Raw genomic sequence first — 24,045 nt, 5'->3', positions numbered from 1 at the left:
AACAACAAAACATACAAGACAAGAATGAATGATTTGAATGGTACCGATAAAATAATTAATAAATGGAGTAGATACTGACCCTAGCCACATTGACATAGTCATCATCAGACAATGTATCCAGCATCTCCATCACTGATGCCTTGATCAGCTTCAGAGTAAGCCCACTAACGCTGCCACTCCTGAGGGGCATCACATTTCAGCATCAGCAACACACTCAGATGAATCATGCATACAAAGTCAATGTGATATTACATACATCAGCAAATTAAAGTACTGTTCAAGGTTCTTTATTATTTGTCTCCCGAGGAAGAAATTTGTCTTAGACAAAGTCACAAAGGGCCTGCATGCAAGCGTAGCCCTTATGCCCATGTCGCCGCAGTGCAGCGCCAAATGTATGAACCCAGTACGCAGCAACATCTGATGCTGAGGTGTTCTGGCCTGCTTGTTATCTAGAATTAAGTAGAATTAAGTTGCTCTGTAGGTTTCTTTAGATAATGAATACTGCAATAAGCTTATCATTATCTTTATTAACACTTGTGTTACAATTGTATATTATTGGTTCATACAAAATGAGAAATATCAAGTGTAGCTGGATTTTATTATGTCCCTTTGCTGATGTACAAATTGTATATACACAAGTCACTACTCCGAAATCAGTTCACAGCCAATACTTGAACAAACATGTATCACTTACACATCCACAAGAATAACCATGTCTTTGGGGGATGAAGCACCCTGAATATACCTGTAACACAGAAAATGATCAATTCAATAATAACAATCCTACACCAGTGGTTTTCAAGGTGGAGTCTGGGGAGTCCCCAGATAAATGATTGATATTAAAGAAACAAATGGACACTAACCAGTCTGTAACTCTGAGAGTGTACAAATGGAACCAAGAGACCCTTATATGGGTCTGTTTGGTTCCATTTGTTCTTTGTTACCAAACCGGGGGCCCTTGAAATAAAAGTGTCCTATAATAATAATAATAATAATAACCACTGTCCAATAACAATATTAATTATAATATTAACCACTGTACAATAATGACACAGTACCAGATAAAAATTTAATAAGCATTAGATTACTGTACCAGGGTCTTCTCCTAACATCATAGAGGTCGATTTTATCAGGGGCTCTCCAAGGTGTGGCTGTCGAAATAACATACGTTTCTTTATAGTATGTTCATTTAGTTATCAATTCGGTAAGATTGTACCCATTTACCAATTGTCACATCATTTGCAGGTGAACTAAAGATATGTCTATTTAGTGCTCTACCTGGGTAGTAGCGTGTAACTCCTGTAGCACTCCCAAAGGCTTGAATACTAAATATATGTCTATTTAGTGCTCTACCTGGGTAGTAGCGTGTAACTCCTGTAGCACTCCCAAAGGCTTGCCATAGAAGAGATGGATCCTCCCGGCTGTTCTCCATAAACACCTTCTCAAGTGCCTGAGTCCAGTTCAACTCATTCAGAATGATTGGAGCTGATGGGAGGAATGTAATTAATTGATTGGATACTTTATTAACAAGATTGTTGACAATACAGGTAATACGATATACGATAACATAGCATTGTTGTCCATTGTATTCAAAGCATCAATAATACACATAGTTATACAAATACAATACAAAGCTAAATGGGATAAAACTCAGTAGCGTCATAAGGTACATATGGGAGGCGGGGGCGGGGGAGCAGAGATTTGAACATATTCAACCCCCCAAACACCTATGACCCTTCCAGTACCTCCTTTATAGATGTCAGTGGGGATCTGAACCGCTGTGTGAGAGTAGTTGACAACGTTTTTGAAGTTGGCATCATACACAAACTCCAGCTTCATATGGGACGGATTTTCCATATCTCCGTCTCCATCCATGGAATACTATGAGCATATGCATAGATGTGAAGACATCCGTTGGTTGTTTAGTCACAGCATTATTACCACAATTAACACATTACAGAATTAAAACAGCACTTGTCAAGGCTCTCAAACCTATGTTACCTTCAACATTAATTCATTGACATAACTTGAAGAATACACATTTGTGCCCTACTCACATAATCCAGCTCTGCTTTTGAATCATAATATGCCATATCCAACTCCTGAAAAAGAAGGAGAAAAGGTAAATAAATAATAATAATAAATACGTAAATAAATACATGTGGATCAAATCAATACATGCCATGCGTATCATTAATAAGGAAATCAGTCAATAAGGTCCCCAAATGACTTCAACAATAGCAGATCTACACACAGATGTGACGTGTTGTGAGCTTGTAGATGGGCTATTTTCACCACATGATACCGTCGTGTAAGTATAAAATAGGGCTTATTAGAGTGGATAAAACATTCTTCAGCAAACACCGCTATGGGTGGAACTCAATGACTTTGACTATGTGAGCCCATCATCGTTCAGATACGCTTCACAGTCGGACAGCAGTGGCTCAACTTAAACTTTATGGATTCCACTAAAGGCAATTGGTTTTGAGCAGCTTGTACACAAAGGAACACAGTAACACAATGAGATCCTCACCCCTATGTTAACCATACAAACAAATATTCCAAGGAGGTAAATTTGATTACAATTATCTTAAGCATTCCCAACAGTAAGGTAAAAATTAGGTTATAAAAAAGAAAGAAAGAATTAACATACAGAAGAATTTAGAACTATATTGTCGAGGGGATGAATCGATTTCTACTGGCTGGATGTGAAAGCAGCAGATTAACGAAAAGTTCGGAAGACATAAGCAAACAAAAACAAAAAATAAAAGTTTCCGTAGAAGGTGAATTCTCTTTTGCCCCTGCTTCACAATAGCATCAGTATTCACATTGAATTTAACATGGTCAACAACAAAAATATTACCCAAGTATTTGTATAATAAGACAATTTCCACACTTTCATTGTGTATAATGCACTATTTGGCTGAATCTGTTACGTGAAGTCTAAATGCATAAGTTCCTTGGTTTAGACTTTAGAGTTAGACACATTGAAAGTCCAAGAGGTAACCCCAGGAAAATAGCCAGTGTGAGTATTCATGTGGTCTGATCCTGAACCTCAAAGAAGAGACAGCAATGCAGTGTCATCAGAGAATGTGTCCTCTGAGAGGCTGAGCTCTCAGTGTACAGTACATAATGAAAAGGACAAAATGACGGATGTGTGAGCTGTGTGTGAACATGCAGTAGTTTAAGGTGCTATTCAATTTGCCTCATCAGCTTGCCTTTGATGCAAACAAAAGCGTTTATATAGGTGATTAACTTAAGTATGAAAACTTTTCATCCCCTACACCTGATCCAAACAAACAAACAAAAAATCCTCAAAGTGTTTCATTATTTATGATGTTCGGGGTGACTCTAAAATCATTGCTTATCTCTGAGAAAGGTATCACAGTAGACAATTTGCAAATGGCATATAGGTTCCATATAGCCCACCTGGGTCTCATATACTTTTGATTGGCTGAGCACGGAATGTGATGATGTATGATGAAAAGAGGCTATATATTTTTTTGGGCTTGAGCTTGCAGCTATATTTATTATTATTATGATGATTAGTATTAGTATTATTACTATAATAATAATAATAATTATTATTATTATTATATGGGTTAATGTGTGTGTGTGTGTGTGTGTGTGTGTGTGTGTGTGTGTGTGTGTGTGTGTGTGTGTGTGTGTGTGTGTGTGTGTGTGTGTGTGTGAGTGTGTGTGTGTGTGGTGTGTGTGCGTGCGTGTAGGCTGATACCACAGTGCTGCTTCACTAGACTAATGAGCCAGACCAAGTGGAAAAGCGGAATGCCAATGTGTGTAGGACTCAAACACCGCTGAGTGTTTTCCAGCCAGTCCAGCTGCAGCCTGGCATATGTCTGTCACTACACACACAGTACAATCCCCTGTGTTAAAACAGGTCTACAAGCTCAAAAGTTGTGGAATCACTTAAATTAGGCATTCATTTACACACTTGATGAAATGCATCTGGGTTCATATATGACTGCATGCAGTGTGTTTAATATTCCAGAGTAAACACCATATTGTGCTGTATGCATGTTCATTCATCCTATATCCATCAACTGGACAGCCTACTCGCCTTTCACTCCCAGCATGCTAATGTTATTATATGTTTTACACTTTACCTTGATTCCATCCTGCCATAGATGTTCTCGCTGTAGACGCTCCGCCTCACTGGCTAACCTCTACAAGAAAAGAGAAATTAAACATCTCATCGCTAATCATAGATAGCAGCATAGATATCGATACCAAATTTATTTACTGAAATGTCCCTGTTAAAACCTTCTAATATTCAAATTCCAATATAAAAAATAATTCTAATATATTTGTCTGTACGTTATAATTTAAACATATAATGGATACAGCCAATATTGTGTAATGTGAAATGATGACGTTCAAATTAATTATACAATACCAGTAAACTTGTAGCCTAATGATTCACTTTAAGCTTTATCATGAAGTAATTCTGAGGAATATTATTACTCATGGAAGGTATAAATCAAGGCAGGAGTGACATTGTTAATGGATGTTTTATTGAAAAAGGAACTAAACTAAATTGCCAACAGATTTTTTTAGAAGAGGAAAACTTACATCGAGGGCTTTGCGCTTCTTAGCTAGAAGTTTCTCTATATCAGAGGCCACCTTCTCCACAATTTCGCGGGGTTGATTCCTCACCACACTGAACTGTCGTCTTTTTTCATTGTATATCTATAAATTGTTAGATTAAGAATATTATGAGTGAAATAAGAGCAATAGCATCAGCAGTAGGCTATATTGTACAGTATTGCTTTCTATATTCTCTTGTGCAGCCCCAGCCCTAGAAGCTGCATGTGAAGAACTAAAGTACATTGTAGTTCATTTAGACAGTTTCACAAGCTTTCAAAGGCATAACTTTGATTTAGCACAGAGAATGAGGTGCTACTGCAAACAGACCACAAACACACCATCCCAAAACAGCTACACACTGTAAAATCCTCAGTGTAAATGTATTGTTTTGTAACTCAGAAAGTGTACAAATGTAACCATTCAGCTACATTTATACACTCCCTGGGCCTTATAGACAAACAATCCACTAATTAATAGATAAATAAGTGTAAATATGCATACAGTAATAACTGTATGACTGAAACCACAGAAACGAGACTCTCCAGACTAATCACAATGTGTTAAGACTGGTTCATTGGTATAAATTAGATTTATTCTCCATCCATTGTACACACAACAATTAAACTCAGTGTGTAATTTTATTTGACCCATGGTGGCCCCTTATAGTTAAATTTTTACAATATCCGACTTCAATGAACACAGCTTTTATTGTGTAGGCTGAGCAGGACCACAGCAGCATCTCCCCGCCAGTTCAAGCCCAATCCAGACACAAGGAATGTAATCCCTGTTGTACGCAGGGACGGATTAATCCCCACGAGGGCCCCTGGGCCAATAATTTTTGCATTTAGCATGCGTGTGCACAACATATTTGTGTTTTTCTGTGTTTTTATCATCTTTTTGACCTAAATTTAACAACATCAATGGCCAATGAAGTGTCCCAGAAGCCTTTTTCATGGCGTCAAACATAATACCGTGCGGTACTGAGAGCCAAGGGCCCAATGGCTAATTTGTCCCAATTTGTACGACGTGTTAATCTAACTCCAGAGAGTGTACAAATTGATACTTTGGTTGTTACACTTATACAATCATCAGAGAGAGTTAAATGAACACAAAGGATTTGACAGTGCAGGCAGGCAGGGATTATTGGTATGAAAAAGCAAGTCTCATATCTTTGGTTTACTGCAGGCTGCCAGGCCATCTGCTCGGCTTTGCCACAGAGAGTGGGCACGTGCCGAGACCACCAGTCACACCACGCCCACACACATCTAACCCCCACTCAACACAAAGATGCCCCCTGCAGCTCATTTCAAGTTTGGATATCAGCATGTGTGTGCCGTGTGTGTACATTTATTTTGAAATGTAACTTTTGAAACACTGTTACATTACTGCTGCATCACATAGAACATTATTTATGAAATAAACAACTTTTAACAACCAATACATGGGTAGAGGCAGGTTATTATGTGTCTGCTATGAAATAATTACGGTACTGTTATGAACTGGATTTAATTTAAATTGTTACCAGCTCCACTCTGAATACTATTAATAGAAATCAATTTTTCATCTGTATGAAGACCATTCAAGTGGTTTGAGTAATATAGAAGCCCTGTGGTGAGAACATCAGATTAATAAACAAAACCATGGCATGGAACAAAAAGAGAAGCTTCACATGAGACAGACTGCAGTTAATTTGATTTCCTCACTAACCTTTCTGTTTATAGTGTTTTAGTGTGACTTGTTGAAGCAGCACAATGATAAACATGACATAATACTGTAATAATAGGCATAAACAGAGAGCAACAGACTCACCCCCTTCAGCTGCTGAGCTCCACTGATGTGTTGAAAGACTCTGTCAATCTCCTGCTCAATACGCCTAGCCCAGTGCATTATCCTGTAGATACACATTAGAGAAGCATACTCAGACAACAGGAACAGACTAGTGCTGCAACCAGAAGGGCAGTGAAGCCAATAGTGTCTGAAGCCAGTAGGAAATCCTGACTTCCTGAAAGTTCATATAATGGCCTGTTGTGGCGCTGTCATTGGGCCCAAAAAACCCCATAGCTCCATAGAGATCCATGTATTTAGGCTCAACTTCACCTAAACTGTATTACCTTAATAAACATGGTTATGAATACTTTCTGCTTCCAGTCACTAGTTTAAAGTCTCATTTCTCATGTCATAATTATGGTCCGATTTATTAAAGTCGAGTATGTTCTGAGGGGCGTGTCTTCCTTTACAGTCTATGATCGGGATCCACCCCCCGCTCGAGTCAAAATAAAAACCAACGAAGAAGAAGGGGGGAAGTTCCGCCTCGTTGTCTGGGCCAGCCAATGGCCAGCTGGGCCCAAACGGATCTAGAAAGATGGCGATTTACAATTCAAAGACTGACAGGCTTCATCTTACTTCCATATCAGACCCGGAGAACGCTTTGTCCACATTTTACAGTCTATGGTTGCAACAAAAAAGGGTGGATTTAACCACTGTATACTTCATTGACTGCATGGTGTCCCCCCATGTATTTGGTCTCCTCCTTTCTTCCCTCCTCCTAATAATGCTACTTCTAAACCAGAGGTTCCCAACCACCGGTACGCGGACCGGGACAGTGCCACTGGTATGCGAGAAGGGAATCCCAGAGTTTTCCCATTGTATAAAAAATCTATTTGAAAACGAGAGGACAAACACCAGACCTGAGAGCTATATAGTGCCAGTGAGTAGAATCTAAACAACACTGAAAACCACAATGTAGAGTTAATGCACCACGTTAGTGTTCACAATAAATGAGCCTGTAGTCTGTTGTCAGTTGTTTCAGCGAGCCAAGAGCAATGATGCTTTAATGAGCACATATGCACCTCCTTATCATGACACCACATTGAATGTAAACAATAATGGAACATTACTGTAAGCACCAAGCTGGGTTGATTCTGTTAACCAACTGCATCAGCGAAAGAAACATGTATTTGAGATTAAATTAGGTTTAATTAACCCATTTTAGGACTAAGGCCAATTCTAAATATGCCTTCTAAATACTTTTAGTTTAGTTTTCTATTTAAAAAAGTATATTAATTCAAAAATTACAAAAATCTTATGCTGATAATATACTGTACATAGCAACAAGAACTCCAAAAGGGGTTACCGTCCAGAAGGGGTAAAACACCAAAAGGAGTTCCCTCAGTTAAGACACCACAGTAACAGACATAAAAAGAAAACAACTGATAACTATAACTGAATAATGTTAGATAAATACACTGAGAGTGTAAACATTGACCAATAATGACTTGTCAGGACCTGTAAGAGTGAATAAAGGTTCAGGAATTGACTGTGTGAAGATTATGATGTATCCTGTGACGTATCCCCCTTAGGATACATCCCTGAGGATACGTCCCAGGTGCATCCAAGCGATGTATTTTCGTTCTCAGGTATTCTATTTATAGTGACTAATAGGAATAGACTATGGCCCTCATTTATCAACCGCGCGTACGCCTAAATATGGGTGCACGCCGAAATTACCGACATTTAACATTTCCGCCAAAGCTTGAAATTGAACTTGACAAAGTTCAAAACTCACGTCTGGTCGGGAGCTGTCGTACGTTTTGTCCTCACCTGTTTTTATGTCGTAGAACAGCGGAGCAGCATTGTTTGACCAGCTGAGAGGCTGTCACAGGCATCTAAACCTATGTTTTCACTCCTAAAATGTATAAAACTAATAATAGCCTACATGTGAAAAAAATATATTTTGTAAAAGCATGTCATATATGAAATTGGTAGGATATTATCATATTTCCAAGTGTGCAAGCTTATTAAAATCACGCAATTAAAAACAATGCTGCAAGTCATGCTTAAGCCATTTAAACAGTGTCTTCCTGTAACCATGGTTTCAAAAACGTATTGCCGTTGTCGCAAAAACGAGGGCGAGGCTTGATTTCATAGGGCGTGCCAGATTTCAGCCGTCACATTTATTAACGTCGGAACGAAATTAAGGAAGGATCAGCTGTTTGCGATCACTTTATAAATGCCGTGGCGACGTGGGTGTACTACGAAACCTACACTCGAATCTGTGGCAGATTTTACACTCAATTGATAAATGAGGGCCTATGTGACAACCAGGTATAGTCTGGTGACCACCGGATAGACGGGTGACAGCCGGAATGTAGACGGCACCCCGGGAGCAGTATGGGTTAGCACCCCAGCCCGCATGAGGCCTTTAGGAGGGCCATTCGAGCCGCAATCGGAGCGTTCAGTACCACTGTTGCCCAGGTGGAGACTGCAGAACCATTGCGGCTCAAGGAACCACCACTCCTGAATGAAGTGTCTGGTGCTGGGAGTCTGGTGCAACGCATAGGTCCTGGCGGTACTCCTGGTGAGAGCAGGAGTGGACCTGGTGAGACGTAGGAGGGCCACAGAGCCTAGTCCCTCCACATGCCAGAATTGTACCTCCCAGTCCCGGCAGAGTAGTTCCCGGAGTGGATACAACGGATTGTGTGGCCCTGGTCTTTCCATAGTGGGTGTGAGAGCCTCGGATCTCTCATGGGATTGATCCCGTCGCTGGACCTGACTGACGCGCCATCATAATGCTGTGTTGTTTACTCCTGTGTGTCAGCCCCAATAACATACACACAGGCAGCTCTCTCCATTGGCTTTTATGTATTTATTTCACCATGTACAGTGTTGTGCACAGCATCAGATCTGCGGTGTTAAAGATAAACCATAATTAGACATATTTACAGACAATGGATGGTTCAGACAGAAACAGACAAACATTTCGCTCCAACCATTTCATAGTGCTGACATACCTGCGGTCAAAGCCGTTTGCCCTTCCGGGTCAATCCTTCCCTCACCGTGACTGTGAACTTGACGCTTAAGTAACAACAGCGCCACCCCCAGGTTACATAAATGTGTTCGACATCAGTGGTCATTTTGGCCCTTACACACCGGCCCCTAATTGTTAAGGCAGCCGTAACAATTCAAAACAACCAAAACAAAACAATAAGTTATGTTTCATGAACTAAACACCATTTTGTCACTGGCCTTTCAATGGTGCTATATTTAGTCCTCCATTTTAAGGAATGTCCCAGACCTTGTTTGCCTGGAATGACCTCCTGACCCCGTCAAATGTCCAGAACCCATGAAGGGCCAAAGAGTCAATGATGACCTTCAGCTGCCAATCTCCCTTTCCTCTGGTTTCACTTCCGCCTCTCTTAAAGCAAGTACAAGTGCTCATGTGGGTATCCTTTCCAGCAAATGGGATCTCTATCTTAAAACGGCTCTTCTCCATCCCCTTGACCTTCAACCTGAGTACCCAGGCCACATCCGTCTTCGGTTTCTCCGAATCTGAGCAGCAGGCGATGCCCTGGTAAGTAGGAGTGTACATGTCACACACATTGATATTTTTTACTGTGTCCTCTTTTCTCACATCCTGGTCATTCGAGTCCAAATAGATCTCCAGCACTGTTTTGGACCACTCCTCCTCCTTCAGCCATGCCACTTTCTTTTCCTGCTCCTTTGGTGAGTCTACAGTGACAGAGTCAGGTAACTCCTGGTGCCAGCCTTTGTTGAACCCTTTCCTCAAGCCCGGGATCTTTTGCCTAGCCACAGACAGGAATCCTCATTCTGAACGGGCAATTCCAAACAGCACCTCTCCTCCTTGAGCACTGCTGAACCTTCCACAGTCATCCTTTCTTCTAATCTGCACACGGAGATCCTGTTCACCATAGCAGCTGAACGCTCTGCCTCCACAACTCCACAACTATTTCCATTCAGTGGACCATTAACGACCCATCCCAGCACTGTCCTTAGAGCATATGGGCCATTCCCGTGACCTTTGATGACCTCCCAAGGTTCCAATATCCTGGGAGCATTGGTTCCAATCAGCAAGTCAACATTTGCCTTTAAGCATGGGATGTGGACGTTGGACAAATGCGGCCATTCAGCCAGTTCCTCAGGTGTTGCCATGTTCTCAGCGGTGACTGGCATTTTCCTCTGTGTGAGAACTTCTGGCAAAGCATAAAAGTTATTACTGTCCAACTCAGATACCTCCAAACCATTCAAGGAGTAAGCTGGAACAACTGCCTCTTGGCCCATGGTGCTCAACACGAAGTTGGTTCTTCCACCTGTGATGTTTAACTTCTGCATTAGATCTTCAGAGCAGAATGTAGCTGAGCTACCAGGGTCTAAGAAGGCATATGTTTCTATGATGTAATTTCCTTGAGCTGCTTTCACTCGGACAGGTAGAATGGACAACACACACCGGCCCTTACCGGCCCCTGTATGACCACATGTTTGCGATGCCGTTGGTTGATCATTGGATGGCTCCTCTAACTGTTCTGAAGCTTCCCTATTGATGTGAAGCACAGTGGGGTGACTTCGTCCACAGACTTTGCACATCAAGCGCTGTCCACAACTACGGCTCAGGTGGCCAGCACATAAGCATGCAAAACAAAGCCCCCTTTCCTTCAGAAACTGTATTTTTTCCTGATGTGTCTTTTCTTCCAGCTGTTTACACTCCTCCAATGAGTGACTGTCAGCACAGCATAAGCATATAGCGTCTTTGACAGCTTCTCCTCTACCAGGCAAGTCCATCGATGTAATTGTGGTGGCGACAATATTTCCTCTCATTCCATTGGCTGGGTATGCAAACCTTGTCACAGCCTTTGTGCCCACCACACCAGATGTTGGATCCTGTCATGTCACCGAACAGTGGGTCAGAAAGAATACTGACGTGTCGTTCCACAAAATTGACAAGATCCCAAAAGTGAGCTCTTTCCTGATTGCTTTCCATGATGTCATGAGCTGTAGTCCTCCATTGCACCCTCATATAATATGGCAATTTTGCTACAATGGCTCTCATATTGACGGGCATGTCCAATTCCTGCATTGACTGAAGCTCCTCCATCACATTACAGCATCCCCGCAAGAATAATGAGTATGTTTGGAGTGCAGTAACGTCCTCAGATTTTATTGTTTGCCATGATAAGGCCTTTTGCATGTATGCATTTGCTATTTTATATGGATTTCCAAAGTGTTCTTGTAGCAGACCCTTTGCTACTGCATAGCCACACTCAGGGGCCATATGCTGGCAACTTCGCACCAAATCTTGTGGCTGTCCTCTTGTAAATTGCTCTAAATAGTATAAAGCATCACCATCTGTAGCCTTTTCCTCTACTCCTTGCTCAAAGGATTTAATGAATGCCCTATAATGGAGAGGGTCGCCTTGAAATATGGGAATGTCTCTTGGTGGTAGAGAACTTGACCGTTGCTGCTGAACCAAAGCTGTAGTTATTTCATTTTGTTTCTCCATGATTGAGAGTAGGGTTGCAGGTTGATCGTGATTTATTGATTGCCTTTCCTCATTTACAGTTGTGGATTGATTTTGTACATGCTGTTGTGCTCCAATGTTGCTTTCCTGATGTCCATTGTGCATGCGGTTTGAATGACGAGTTGCAACAGTGTTATATTGGCTATGTTCCTTTGGTGGTCTGTTTGGTGGTATTGACTGGTGTGTTACATTTGTTTGTTTTGTGGCATAGCGTTTCCAGGCTGATATAGTTTTGCCATGGGATTTAGTGCCTTGACCATTTCTTTTTTCCTCGTTTCCTTTTTCAAATATGAATTCATAGCATTTGAACTTGCATGAGATGAGCTTTTAATGTCAGAGGCTGCGTGCAATACATTCAGCCTTGCAGTATTTTCCGCTAATTGCGCATCCAAGTCGAGTTGTTCTCTTTTCCTCCTTAGCCTTTGTTCATCCTCCTCGTTTTTCCTCTTTAGCATTTGTTCCTCCTCCTCTCTTCTCCTCCTTAGCTCTTGTTCCTCATCCTCCAAGGCATGTTTTTTCTTTAATGTTGCAGCACGGACGACAAGAGCAGCTCTATCTGAGTCTGCTACAATCTTGGCAGAGGCTGTACTTGATCTGCCACTTTGACCACTCTTTGCAGAGGATGTACGTGATCTGCCACTTTGACCACCACCCTTTGAGCATCTACTTGCAATGTTTGAAACACTGTCATCAGGACTAATACCATCATCAATTATACAAACACCACCTTCAGTTGTTGTAAAAGCATTTTCATTTAAATTACCTTCAGTAGTACAATTTTCATTTGTATAACCAAAATCAGTTTCATCATCATTACCATCATCATTATTTTCAATCCAAAGATTTGCATTAGAAACAGACTCATTGTTTGCCAACATTTTTGCTTTAAACCATGTCTCTTGTTTCTCCCTTTCATCATGCGGCATATAACCCAGCAGACTGACATGCATGTATTTTGCCTCATTACACACCTGGAGCAATTCTGTAAGAGCATTTTGTACATTAGTTTTTTCATTATTGACCATGAAACCTTGCAAATCATTTCTCATGTTACCTGCTATATTAAGTTTGCGCTTTCTTCCCGCTTGCAACCTGTCGCATTTTTCTGCGATAGCCTTTGCAGTCATCTTTACCACTCGTTTCTGTGACGTGACGTCACAGCTAACAGTGGACTGAGTGGAGCGTAAGCCCGTCTCCTGGGCAACGCCCGACGCCACACTGTGTTTCCTCATGAATAAATAGTCAGTGAGTCAAACGAGTTCGTAATTTGCACAAAAATAAAGTCAGTGTCAGTGCAAATGTACGTGTACAGTCAGGCAACAATAAAAGTCAATAATGTCAACGCAATTCGGCAACCATGGATTTACGCTCTTTACGTTTACGGCTATAATGTGTGCGCACAATCTAAAATGGTCATTTTCGTGTAGCGACACATACCTCCTTCCTTCCTTACGGTGGGTGCCTTGCGGTAAGAAAGTGCTCCAGTGCTCCAGCTCCACAGCCAGCCTCGGATCAGCGCTGTAGCCCCTCGTTACGGCTGCAGACAGACGTGTTCCCTCGGCGTAACAACAAAACCGCGGAATCCTCTTCAACTCCGACAGCAACAGAAGCTCCCCTCGCGCGTCCTCTGGCTCGTCTCGAAGTTTACAAACAATCAAAAAGTCCAACTGGTGCATTGGCTTTGACTAATGTGAGAGCCTCGGATCTCTCATGGGATTGATCCCGTCGCTGGACCTGACTGACGCGCCATCATAATGCTGTGTTGTTTACTCCTGTGTGTCAGCCCCAATAACATACACACAGGCAGCTCTCTCCATTGGCTTTTATGTATTTATTTCACCATGTACAGTGTTGTGCACAGCATCAGATCTGCGGTGTTAAAGATAAACCATAATTAGACATATTTACAGACAATGGATGGTTCAGACAGAAACAGACAAACATTTCGCTCCAACCATTTCATAGTGCTGACATACCTGCGGTCAAAGCCGTTTGCCCTTCCGGGTCAATCCTTCCCTCACTGTGACTGTGAACTTGACGCTTAAGTAACAACAGCGCCACCCCCAGGTTACATAAATGTGTTCGACATCAGTGGTCATTTTGGCCCTTACAGTGGGTCTGATCGAGGGTAGCTACTGGGACGTAAGTCGGGACTTGATCACCCCGGCTGGGTCACCCGAGTGATGGGTATGATGTTCGCAAGACCCGAAACCCTGATGACCTTGGGATACATCATTGAGGATACGTCCCAGGTGCATCCAAGCTATGTATTTTCGTTCTGAGGAAAATATTTTAAATATGTATATTCTTTCAAAAATAATTTGTGTTATATTGGGCTACAAACCAGCTGCCAACATTGCTTGGAATACTTAACAGGCACCATAAGCAAAACCTGACATTCAATCTTTGTGACTAGAGACAATGTCACACAATCAATACTGTCACTGACACCATAACAAATGAAGAGAAACATACTCGCTAGTTGAATTTTATTGTTGCTGTTGTGGTGCTCATGACACTAAATATGCCAAGGAGAGTGACAACATCTGGCTATCAGCACTATGCTTGCTAACCACTTAAAAACCCCTAATGTTTTGTTGAGCAGAGTCCCCCTGGGCTCTATACTTGTGTCTCTTCTGTTTTCGCTCTATGTTAAAGCATTCAGGACGGGAACCCCTTTTGGTGTTTTAAGCATTATGTTATACTTTAGCTATTGAAAAATGTGCAGATCTACAAGCTCATGAGCTAACCCTAACCCTAAGCTTGCATATCTAATGCAATTCTTGAAAAATCTTTGCTTCTGGGGGGTCCCTGGAACAACATATTTTCATTTCATTGCGTTTGAAAGCGCAATGAAAGTGTTTGTCCTTGTGTGTGTGTGTTTGTGACGTTAGATATCAGGACAGTTTTTCGCACGATATCGCCGCTTTGCCTGTGCAGATGAGGTGTTATGGGTCCATTTGGTTCGACTTGTACACTCTCAGAGTGAATATAGTCATTTGGCTGGAGATTCACTGGAACCCCCTCAAGGACCCCTGGGAGTCCTCGGACCTCACTATGAGAATCAGTGGATCAGAGTACAATGAATCTTATCTCGAGATTCTTTGTCAACATAAAACGCTTCAGACCTGTTGTGAGAAGAAACAAACAACATAACAGCAGCTTGCGTCTGACATTTATAGAAACACAGTGTCAGTGTCAAAATAACATGATTTCAATCTGAAGGTTATTCTGCTATGGTTTTGAACAGGACCCCCTGAATCTCACACGCCGAAGCTCCAGTATGCTTTATTGCAGTCGTTCCCAATGTGGGGTCCGGGGACCCCCAGGGGTCCTTGAGGGAGTTCCAGGGGATCCCCAGCTAAATGATAGTTTGGACCCTTATGGGTTTGTAACTCTGAGAGTGTACAAATGGAACCAAACGGACCTGCACTCTCAGAGTTAAATTAACATTGATTTTACAATATAAATTGAGGGTCCCAGAGATAGTAATGCCATTAAATGGGGGTCCGTAGACTAATGCATGTCAAACTGGGGGTCCTAGAAATGAAACGGGTTGAGAATCACTGCTAGAGCCGTAAAAACTTCTCTTATGTCTTGGTGCTGTGGCATCTCAATTTAACTCTGAAAGTGTAAAATGGACCTGTAAACGCTGTTAAATTGATACCGTGTTTAATGCGTCCGTTTTTTAATGAGTTGGTAAATAGACTGCTTTTCTTTGTGAATAGAGCCTGATTAACTTTTTTTTAGAAGTTACCTTTCTCGGCCCCACCCTTCTCCCATTGTTTATATTGCGTTTAGTTTCCAAGATGGCCGCAGCACCAGGAGGGGGTGGGGCGGAGGTGAGCGGGTGGAGTCGACATATACCCTTACTGGGCTGCATTCACAAATTCAAGACACCTGTCTTGCGTTTGTCTTGTGTCTGTGACTCTGTGTCTAATACATTTCCAATGGAAGCCCATATGGTTTGACCAAACATTTTGTTTGATGGGGGCCCAAGTCCTGGCTGTATACATGAAAATAAATAATCTTTACTGCAGCGGCGACAACAAATAAACAGGGGACAGAAAAATAAAAGCTAATAGGCAAATAGCAAGATGCATTTTCACTTCCGAATTACATACTGCCATGTGATGATGTGCCCAATTGTCTACATTCTCTTTTGTGTCTATTTTCGGTGGAGAAAAACACTTTCAGGCCCCAATGGAAAGAACTGAGACGAAGATGAGGTGCAGCAAAACACAACACTGTGTGGGATTAGTTTTAGTATCTATGACAACATCTGCCGTTTAATTCTATGTCCCAACTCAACTTTGACTGAATGGTGTTGTAAAAGATATACCGTATCATGTGGAGAACGTTGTGATAAATTGTCCTCAAGAAATTCCTCAAAGTGGCAGCATTAGAAAAACAACAACCACAGAGCACTCTATAAAAGGTTGTGCAGTGTTTTTGTAGAGGTGGGGTGGCAGCAGCAACCATACCAGAGCCCTAATCATATTCTACCAAATAACTCTGTAACTGTAGATAGAACTGTAACAGAGCTAAATCTATCAGATTTACATTAAATTACACTCGGAAGAGCTTTTATGCTACAGCAGTGTTTTGTCAACATGTACAGTAGTACACTTACACAAAGCAATGCACATACCGTGTTTTTTATTTCTCCTCATAATTCCTTGAAAGTATTTGCCATGGACAGAAAAGCAGGATCTACCACAAAAATATCCAAGATGAGAATTGAGAAATGTAGTGAGACTTGCCTCACAGCCCTGCTATTGGCCTTATGCAGAACATGACCATCTTGCCAGCATGGTGCTAACTAGATGCATTTACCCATTGACAGCTCATTCATCCAAACAGAAAAGTCCAATCTGATTGAATTAAACAATGTCAAACTCACCAACATTGCAGCTGCGAAAAGCTTGAATTATCCTCTATCTGTTTTTTCCCCCATAAAAATCCACTGTAGACTTGTTATGAGCTACTTCCTGTCAAGACATTCCTTGCAGGTGAATTTCTTTCTAAGTTTGGAAGCACTCGTTTTTAGTAAATCAACCTCCTGCTGCCTCATTATGTGCAAATTCCAAACAGGTGGTACGCAGGTCTGTTGAGTGATATTCAACTTGCCACAGGCAGCCGTGCAATCGTTAGTGTCAACCCCAGGGCTTAACAGGGTTAATTGTTACATGACATGAGCCCACAGAACTACAGTGCCATTTCAGCAGTGGCGGAAACTCCGTGGGTTCAGAGGCGCGATTGAACCCCCTGGCATTTTGGCAAAGGCGCGACTGAACCCACTGCATTTTGGCAAAATATATCTATATGCACTGCAGTAAATTATGCACCCACTGACTGTCCACTGAAATGTCCCCTCCCCAGTGGTCATGTTGTCATACACGTAGTCACAAGTGACATACCTTTACAAGATAGGTGTTGGGCCGCCGCGCATGCCGCATTCAAATGCTAATAAGGTGGCTTTTGTTCGAAAAAACAAAACTCGTTTTTTTTCCACCGCTGGGGGGGGGGGGGGGGGGGTGCTTGAACCCCCTGCCGTTATAAGAACTTTCCGCCTCTGCATTTCAGCCACGTGACTCAGCGCAGCTGAAGCACAGTTGTGACGTTTTTAGAGAATAGAGCACCGGGCATACTTCATATACTGTATTATCTGTGGGACATCAGAAAACTATATCTCAGCAGGCACAGTGATGAAGCAGTTCAGCTCCATACTTACGTGTTACCTGCCTGTATACCAACACACACCTGCGACACGAGAGCGAGAGGCATTACATGCTGTGACCCATATTATTCACTTACAGAGATGGGAGCGAGAGGGTGAGAGGGAAGAGCAGCAGGAAGTGAAGATGGAGTGAATGGAGCAAACAGTGGGAAAGGGGAGGGGAGGAGAGAGAGATTAAGAGAGAGAGAGGCAGGGAGAGGGAGGGAAGAGGGCGTAAGTAAGGGAGGGAGATGGAGAATAAATCTTGACTGCTGCAGTATTAATTCTTAATTGGAGTAAGATGCTGCTCTTCAGTGTAGCGATTCTGCTTCGTTTAGCTTACATGAAGAGACCGAGGGCAGTTTAGAAAAACTCAGCAGAAAGACAAATGGAGAAGAGAAAGCTGCTATAATACCGCCTTATGCATGCAATAACCCAATTCATCACAACACCCACACACACCCACCCACACACCCACCCACCCACCCACCCACCCCCACCCACCCACACACACACACACACACACACACACACACACACGATATATAGACCTTCCTCTATTGGTAAATAAACCTAGTATTTCCAGCTGTGATTGGCCAGAAATCCCTTGCCCTGTCCTAGAGTGTCCCACTGTGCCATCTGGCAAGCCCCCTCCTCCTCCTCCTCAGTGCAGCCGGATTGCAGCGCCTGGAGGTGGGGGCATATAATTGTGACTAGTCTCAAGTCAAGAGCCAGCTGTACTTAAGAGTGAAGGGTTAGAGGTTAGGAACAGAGCACATGATAATTAAAAATGACAAAAAGATAATATGTTACATGATGTGATGTCAGACTACGGACTACAGTGTCACTGTATGTACCGTATGCTGCCTTGTCCGAATCCCGCAATGCTATGCCTCATCTCTTCTTCATTTTGAGAGCTTGTGAGGTATTTTAAGGTTCATTTAAATTTTAGCAGGTATTAAAGGGAAGCTGAAAAAGCTTGTTTTGCACGGAACATACTACAAGGTACAAGCCCTCGCCAAAACACTCGCCTTCACCAAGAAGTGAGAAAGATTAACACAATCTCTGTTCAGATTGTCAACAACTAACATTACTCAGATTTAAGAATGTGAGAGATCAGTGAAAGAAACTTAACCCTGGCCTGCTTGCAAAGTACAATATGTCACCATAACTTCACTGATGTTTCCTCAAAGTCAAAGACTTGGTTTTACATTTCTACACCATTGTGCAGTGCTTACTACAAATAGTGATTGCAATAGGACCTATATTATTTTCACAAATACCTAGACTAGCCATAATATTTTACACCTTCTACATCAGAGAAACAATATGCCTACAAAGACAAAAATAAATAAACCCCACAAAAACATTATCCCAATATTACAACAATTATTAAATTTCATATACAGTTTGTTGATTTGATGTGTGTGTGTGTGTGTGTGTGTGTGTGTGTGAGGGGGGGGGTTAACAAATTAACATATGCTGTCATAACAGCTGAAATAACCAAACACACTGAGCTGAGCCTGAACATTATTTGTAGCCTATACTGATATGTCCATTGATAGTGTTAAAGCATTAGACACATATATTAAATTATATAACGCAGTCGTATTAAGTAGTCTACGTTAAACAGTTTTTTGATACAATTAAGTGAACCTGACTGCAGTTCAGTTGACACTTTTAGCAACACACATCATCATCATGTATTCAATTAGGGATATCTATCCACTTACGTATATTGCTGTGGAAACGTGAGTCCCTCTGCTCCAGGCCATGATGCACTGAACATCAAGATAATCTGGATAGATACCAAGCAGACGGTGCTGCAAGACTGTGTGCCTATCGCCATTTTTCCATTAAAAAAATTCTAGTCACGGGTTTCAATGCGTTAATGAACGATCGGTCCTCCTCGAAGACAATTGTCCGTGTTTTGGGGTAGTTTTCAGTTTCTTAGCGAGTCCATGGCGGCTTCATATCGACATGTACGCGGTGGAACCATCACGAACCGTCGGAGGAGATGCACTAATGCAGCTGCCTGCCAAGACACTGCAGCCTCGCGCGCCCACACTATACCGCTCTCTCATCAGCAGCGCTGGATGGATAAAGGCTCGCTCACGTTCTCTAGGCAACAGTAGCTATGTACTGTAGCCTACCAGCCTCGCGTCGTTAAAATGAGCCTTTTTTCGTTTGCCTTGTTTTTTTTAATAAACAAATAAATAACGCGCACGTTTCTATTTAGTTTGTGGTTTTGTGCAGGGGCGGATTAATATAAAACTCAAGGCGGCACCTGAGACAGTAGGCTAAACTATATGCCCCCTCCCCCCACCCTGCCCGACCCGCGTAGCCTACAAGGTAGCAATTTAAGTAGCCTCAACTCCATGCACACTGCACAGTTAGTAGGCCTATCTAGAACAGGCATGTGTGTGTGTGTGTGTGCGTGTGTGTGTGTGTGTGTGTGTGTGTACTCACCTGTAGACTGACATTTTATAACCTAGTATAGTCTACAGGTTACAGCGGGGATTATCAAACTTTATTATGACAGAACACAGAACCCTATGGGGGGAAATAGTTTGGCAACCCCACACTTGATTTATAGTCAAATTTCACATTTGAAATAAAGCATATATTGCCTGCATGATTTATTATAAAATCAATGCATTTACAATTACAACACTGCGATTCCTGCTGATTTCATATCTTATCAACATAGCTGAAATCAAGAAAATATATGTACATTTGTAAATGGAAGCTGGCGTGGGAAAATGACTCTGTTATAGGCCTATATGATGCTGGTTGTTTTTTTTATATCTGAGGCCAATTTGGGAGGAGAGCTGTTATCTACCTCCCTCCTGTGCCTGGCTATCATCTCTGGTCGTTACCATGGTTACCTCTATCCAGTGGTGGAAGAGCTAAGATTTTCCACTTTAAGTAAAAGTAGAAAGTACCACAATGTAGAAATACTCTATTATCATTACACTGTGTGTATACCTTTACAGAATACACCACATCTGTTACAAGTAATAGTCATGTAATTAAAATTTGACTTGAGTGAAAGTACAATGGTAGTCTATTCAGTAGACTCTATTGGCACTTTGGCATCAAAATATACTTCAAGTAACAAAAGTAAAAGCATCCTCACTATATATGCATGAATGTCCCATACTTATTTTGTTTTCTATTAGTCCAAAATATTTCAAATAGCAGATCTACAAACGTACGTGTTGCAATGTGACAAGATGAGAAAAGCATTATATATTCTCATGGCATACTCTGATTTATGCCAATTCATCCCTGTTTTTACCATATTTATATTTGTCATTGACATTCATGACATAACAGATTCCATGACTTACAGTAGTTGTTGACTCTGCCTTCTTCCATTGGGGCATATAGTTGATTGGGCCACGCTTAGATAGAGGAATAATAACATTCCTGATGCAGTGTAATAAGGTTGAGGTTAATTAAAGCCGAGGAGATTCTGTATCCTCTGTTCTCAGTGTCGTAGCCTCTACCACCTGGCTCCAAAGATGTACTCCATAGGAACACATTTGTGTAAATCATAGTGTACAGCACTTGTTCTCAAAGTGGACTCCTGGCGCTCCTTGGGGGTGTTCCATGGGGTTTCCAACAAAATGAGGAACAGTTTAAACAAGTCCTATATTTTTGAGGGGCGCTAGCAAAGGTCCGACGTGCGGAAATCACCCGTCGCTCCCGAACATGCGTTGGTCCGACACAAACTTTGTCCTAACACAAATTAAATGCCATTGACAATGAATGGCCAGTTTTGAGTGTTTGTGTAAACACAAACATTGCGTAAACACAAACAATAAACATTGAAGATGAAGGTGATGGCACAAATTGTGATTGGCCGGAATTAGATGATGTATGATGGTGTACGATAAGAGCGCCCCTCACTTCACACGTGTAAGGATGGAGGAGGTCTTGGTCGCAAGCGCGGAAAGTGCTGACCTTAACAACTTATCAAGGAGTTGTTATCTTGATGTTGGATAGTTGTGGTCTTGATGTTCTTCAGTTTTGGGAGCAAGTTAAGAATGCTTAGCTGGCAGGTTTAGAATTAGAATCTCAATACTGACTACGTTGATATTCAATAATCGGACAGAGACTGTTGCTGGCGTGGATGCCTTATATATGCATGGGATGACGTCACAACTAGGTAAGAGTGACGACATCCCTGACAACACGGGTGTGATTTTTATATTTGAAAATAGGCAATCTACAAGATCACAATGTTTTTGAAACATTTGACAAATCTTCCGTTATGGGGTCCCTGGCACAACTTTTCAAAGGGGGGTCCATGGCCAAATGCATTTCAATTTGGGCGTCCTTTACATGAAAATGTAATGAGAACCACTGGTGTACACAGTGCCTGATACTGGGTCTAATGATAGCTGCACCTATTGCTGTTCCTTTGGGATCGAGGATGTACTTTCAGCTTTGGTCCTCTCCCTGACAGCCCTGTGTGCTAATACTGCTGTCGTGTCCCAGGGAGAGAAGTCTAATTACAGACCGTCTTCCTTTTAATCCCCCAGGAGTCATACACGGTTAATTAGAACATAACTCCAAAGGGAATTGTAGATCAGACTGTCCTTTACCCCCTCCAACAGCCACACAAATCTGAGTGTTGCCCCCTCTTCCATCAATGTGTTTCAATGACACTGTACATTATCCAATACCCATATCTTCATACATTATGGATTCATAATGCTTTTGGGCAAGCTGGCTTATGCTTGAACTGCCATTCATTTCAGGGTCAAGGTCGAGGCCATGGCCAAAAGAGTCGCAGATAAGGCAGATAAGTCTGGCTCCGAAAGGCTAGATTTATATAGTTCTCAGAAATCTCAACGTGCAACAGATTTAAAAGCTAATTAAAAGTGCATTAATGCAAATGGAGTGCAAAGAAAAAGAAAAACAGGATAGTGGGGCTGGGAAGGTTAGTTCATGAAATGTCACAGTACTGCACATTTCTTCTCATTAGTATTGTATTGTTGCGACCATTTACTATGAAATTGTACGTTTTTGTCCATCACTCAAAATCCCCATACATGGGAAAGCCCCCATATATGGTGCCCAGGTACTGTGACATCACGTGACATCAGGGCTGGAGATCCCTGATGTCATAGTAAATCCAACCTGCTGTCGCAATTAAGCCCATATGGAGATCCCTGATGTCATCAATATTGGCCAGCAACTCTACATCTGACCTCAAACCCTTACTTACTTTACCAGTGGAGCATAGGCCATCAACGACTCTTCTCCATCTAACGCAGTTTTGGGCTGTCCCCAGCTTTCCGCCTCTCCCCAGCTGATTCCCTGTCTCTTCAGCTCCGCCTCAGTGTCCCGCCTCCAGGTGTTCTTAGGCCGCCCTCGCTTCCGCTTCCCCTGGGGGTTCCAAGTCAGTGCCTGACGCGTTGTACTAGCTGTCGGTTTCCTCAGGGTGTGGCCAATCCATCCCCACTTTCTCCTTATAGGATCTGTTTCTCCACTGGTTCCTGACTCCCTTTTCTCCATTTCTTTTGTTTGGCCACCAGATCTTGAAAATGCGCTTCAGACAGCTGTTAATAAATGTCTGGATCCTTTGCAATGTCCTCTTAGTCGTCCTTGACTCCTCCACGTCTCTGAACCGTAGAGCAGTATGGATTTGACGTTGGAATTGAAGATCCGCACTGTAAATGAGTCCGTTTGATGAGGGCTAGGTGCACAGAAAAATGACATACCAAAAGATCTCCATCGTTGCCAAAGGTTTATTTCAAAGGTTTCTAAAAATTAAGGTTAAAAAAATGCCTCAGGAAAAATATTTCTTACACAAAAATAAAATATAACTTTCAAATAAAATGCAAATAACAAAATTAAATGACCAGCTTAAATTCAAGCATCCAGGGTGGACATTACCAGTCCCTACACTGTCCTAGGGCAGAGCTTCCCGCATTGTGCCCTCTTCCTCCCATGTCTCACCATGGACTGACTACATGAACTCCAACTCAGGCCTCTCACTAGTGGCCCATACCATCTGTCTAGAGACAGGTTTCCCCAAAACATTCACTTACACAACTAGTGAACATGTAACCCAGAAAACTTTTCCAAACATGTACAGTACACTTGTCAATCCTAAAATAATTAACAACCCAGGTTTTAAACAACCCGTCCCGTTGTAATCATACTAAATAGTATGTATTACCAGACCCATGCACCCCTGCAACATGGTGCAACCCAATTGAATCCTCCACCTATAAAAGGAGCAGTGGATGCAGTAGTGACTTTTTTGTGAAACTTTGACCAGGAAATGAGGATGGTGTGAGTAGTGGGTGTTTGAGTTATCATTACTATGTTGTCAAACTGTTGGACTTTGAAAGGAATAAAAGTATGTTTGACCAACCAATTGTCTCTGTCC

General features: G+C 42.0%; 2 protein-coding genes across 2 annotated transcripts in view; one reads left to right on the top strand and one right to left on the bottom strand.

The window, feature by feature from the left end:
* The window catches only part of cacna2d2b (calcium channel, voltage-dependent, alpha 2/delta subunit 2b), a gene marked incomplete at both ends in the record, with an annotated part of 34,534 nt that extends 15,049 nt beyond the window's left edge, over nt 1–19,485 (bottom strand). The window contains 10 exons of the mRNA XM_080775317.1: nt 80–179; nt 695–745; nt 1,094–1,151; nt 1,354–1,485; nt 1,746–1,881; nt 2,058–2,102; nt 4,125–4,184; nt 4,591–4,707; nt 6,415–6,496; nt 19,370–19,485. Of these exons, the coding sequence (XP_080631443.1) occupies nt 80–179; nt 695–745; nt 1,094–1,151; nt 1,354–1,485; nt 1,746–1,881; nt 2,058–2,102; nt 4,125–4,184; nt 4,591–4,707; nt 6,415–6,496; nt 19,370–19,485 (897 nt within the window). The remainder of the gene's footprint in view (nt 1–79; nt 180–694; nt 746–1,093; nt 1,152–1,353; nt 1,486–1,745; nt 1,882–2,057; nt 2,103–4,124; nt 4,185–4,590; nt 4,708–6,414; nt 6,497–19,369) is intronic.
* The window catches only part of eno1b (enolase 1b, (alpha)), a 185,590-nt gene that overhangs the window by 139,053 nt on the left and 22,492 nt on the right, over nt 1–24,045 (top strand). The window lies entirely within an intron of this gene.

This window comes from Protomyctophum bolini (assembly GCF_963924005.1).
Source record: "Protomyctophum bolini genome assembly, chromosome: 2".
In the NCBI taxonomy this organism is placed as follows: Eukaryota; Metazoa; Chordata; class Actinopteri; order Myctophiformes; family Myctophidae; genus Protomyctophum; species Protomyctophum bolini.
This window is presented reverse-complemented; position numbering and strand designations above follow the sequence as displayed.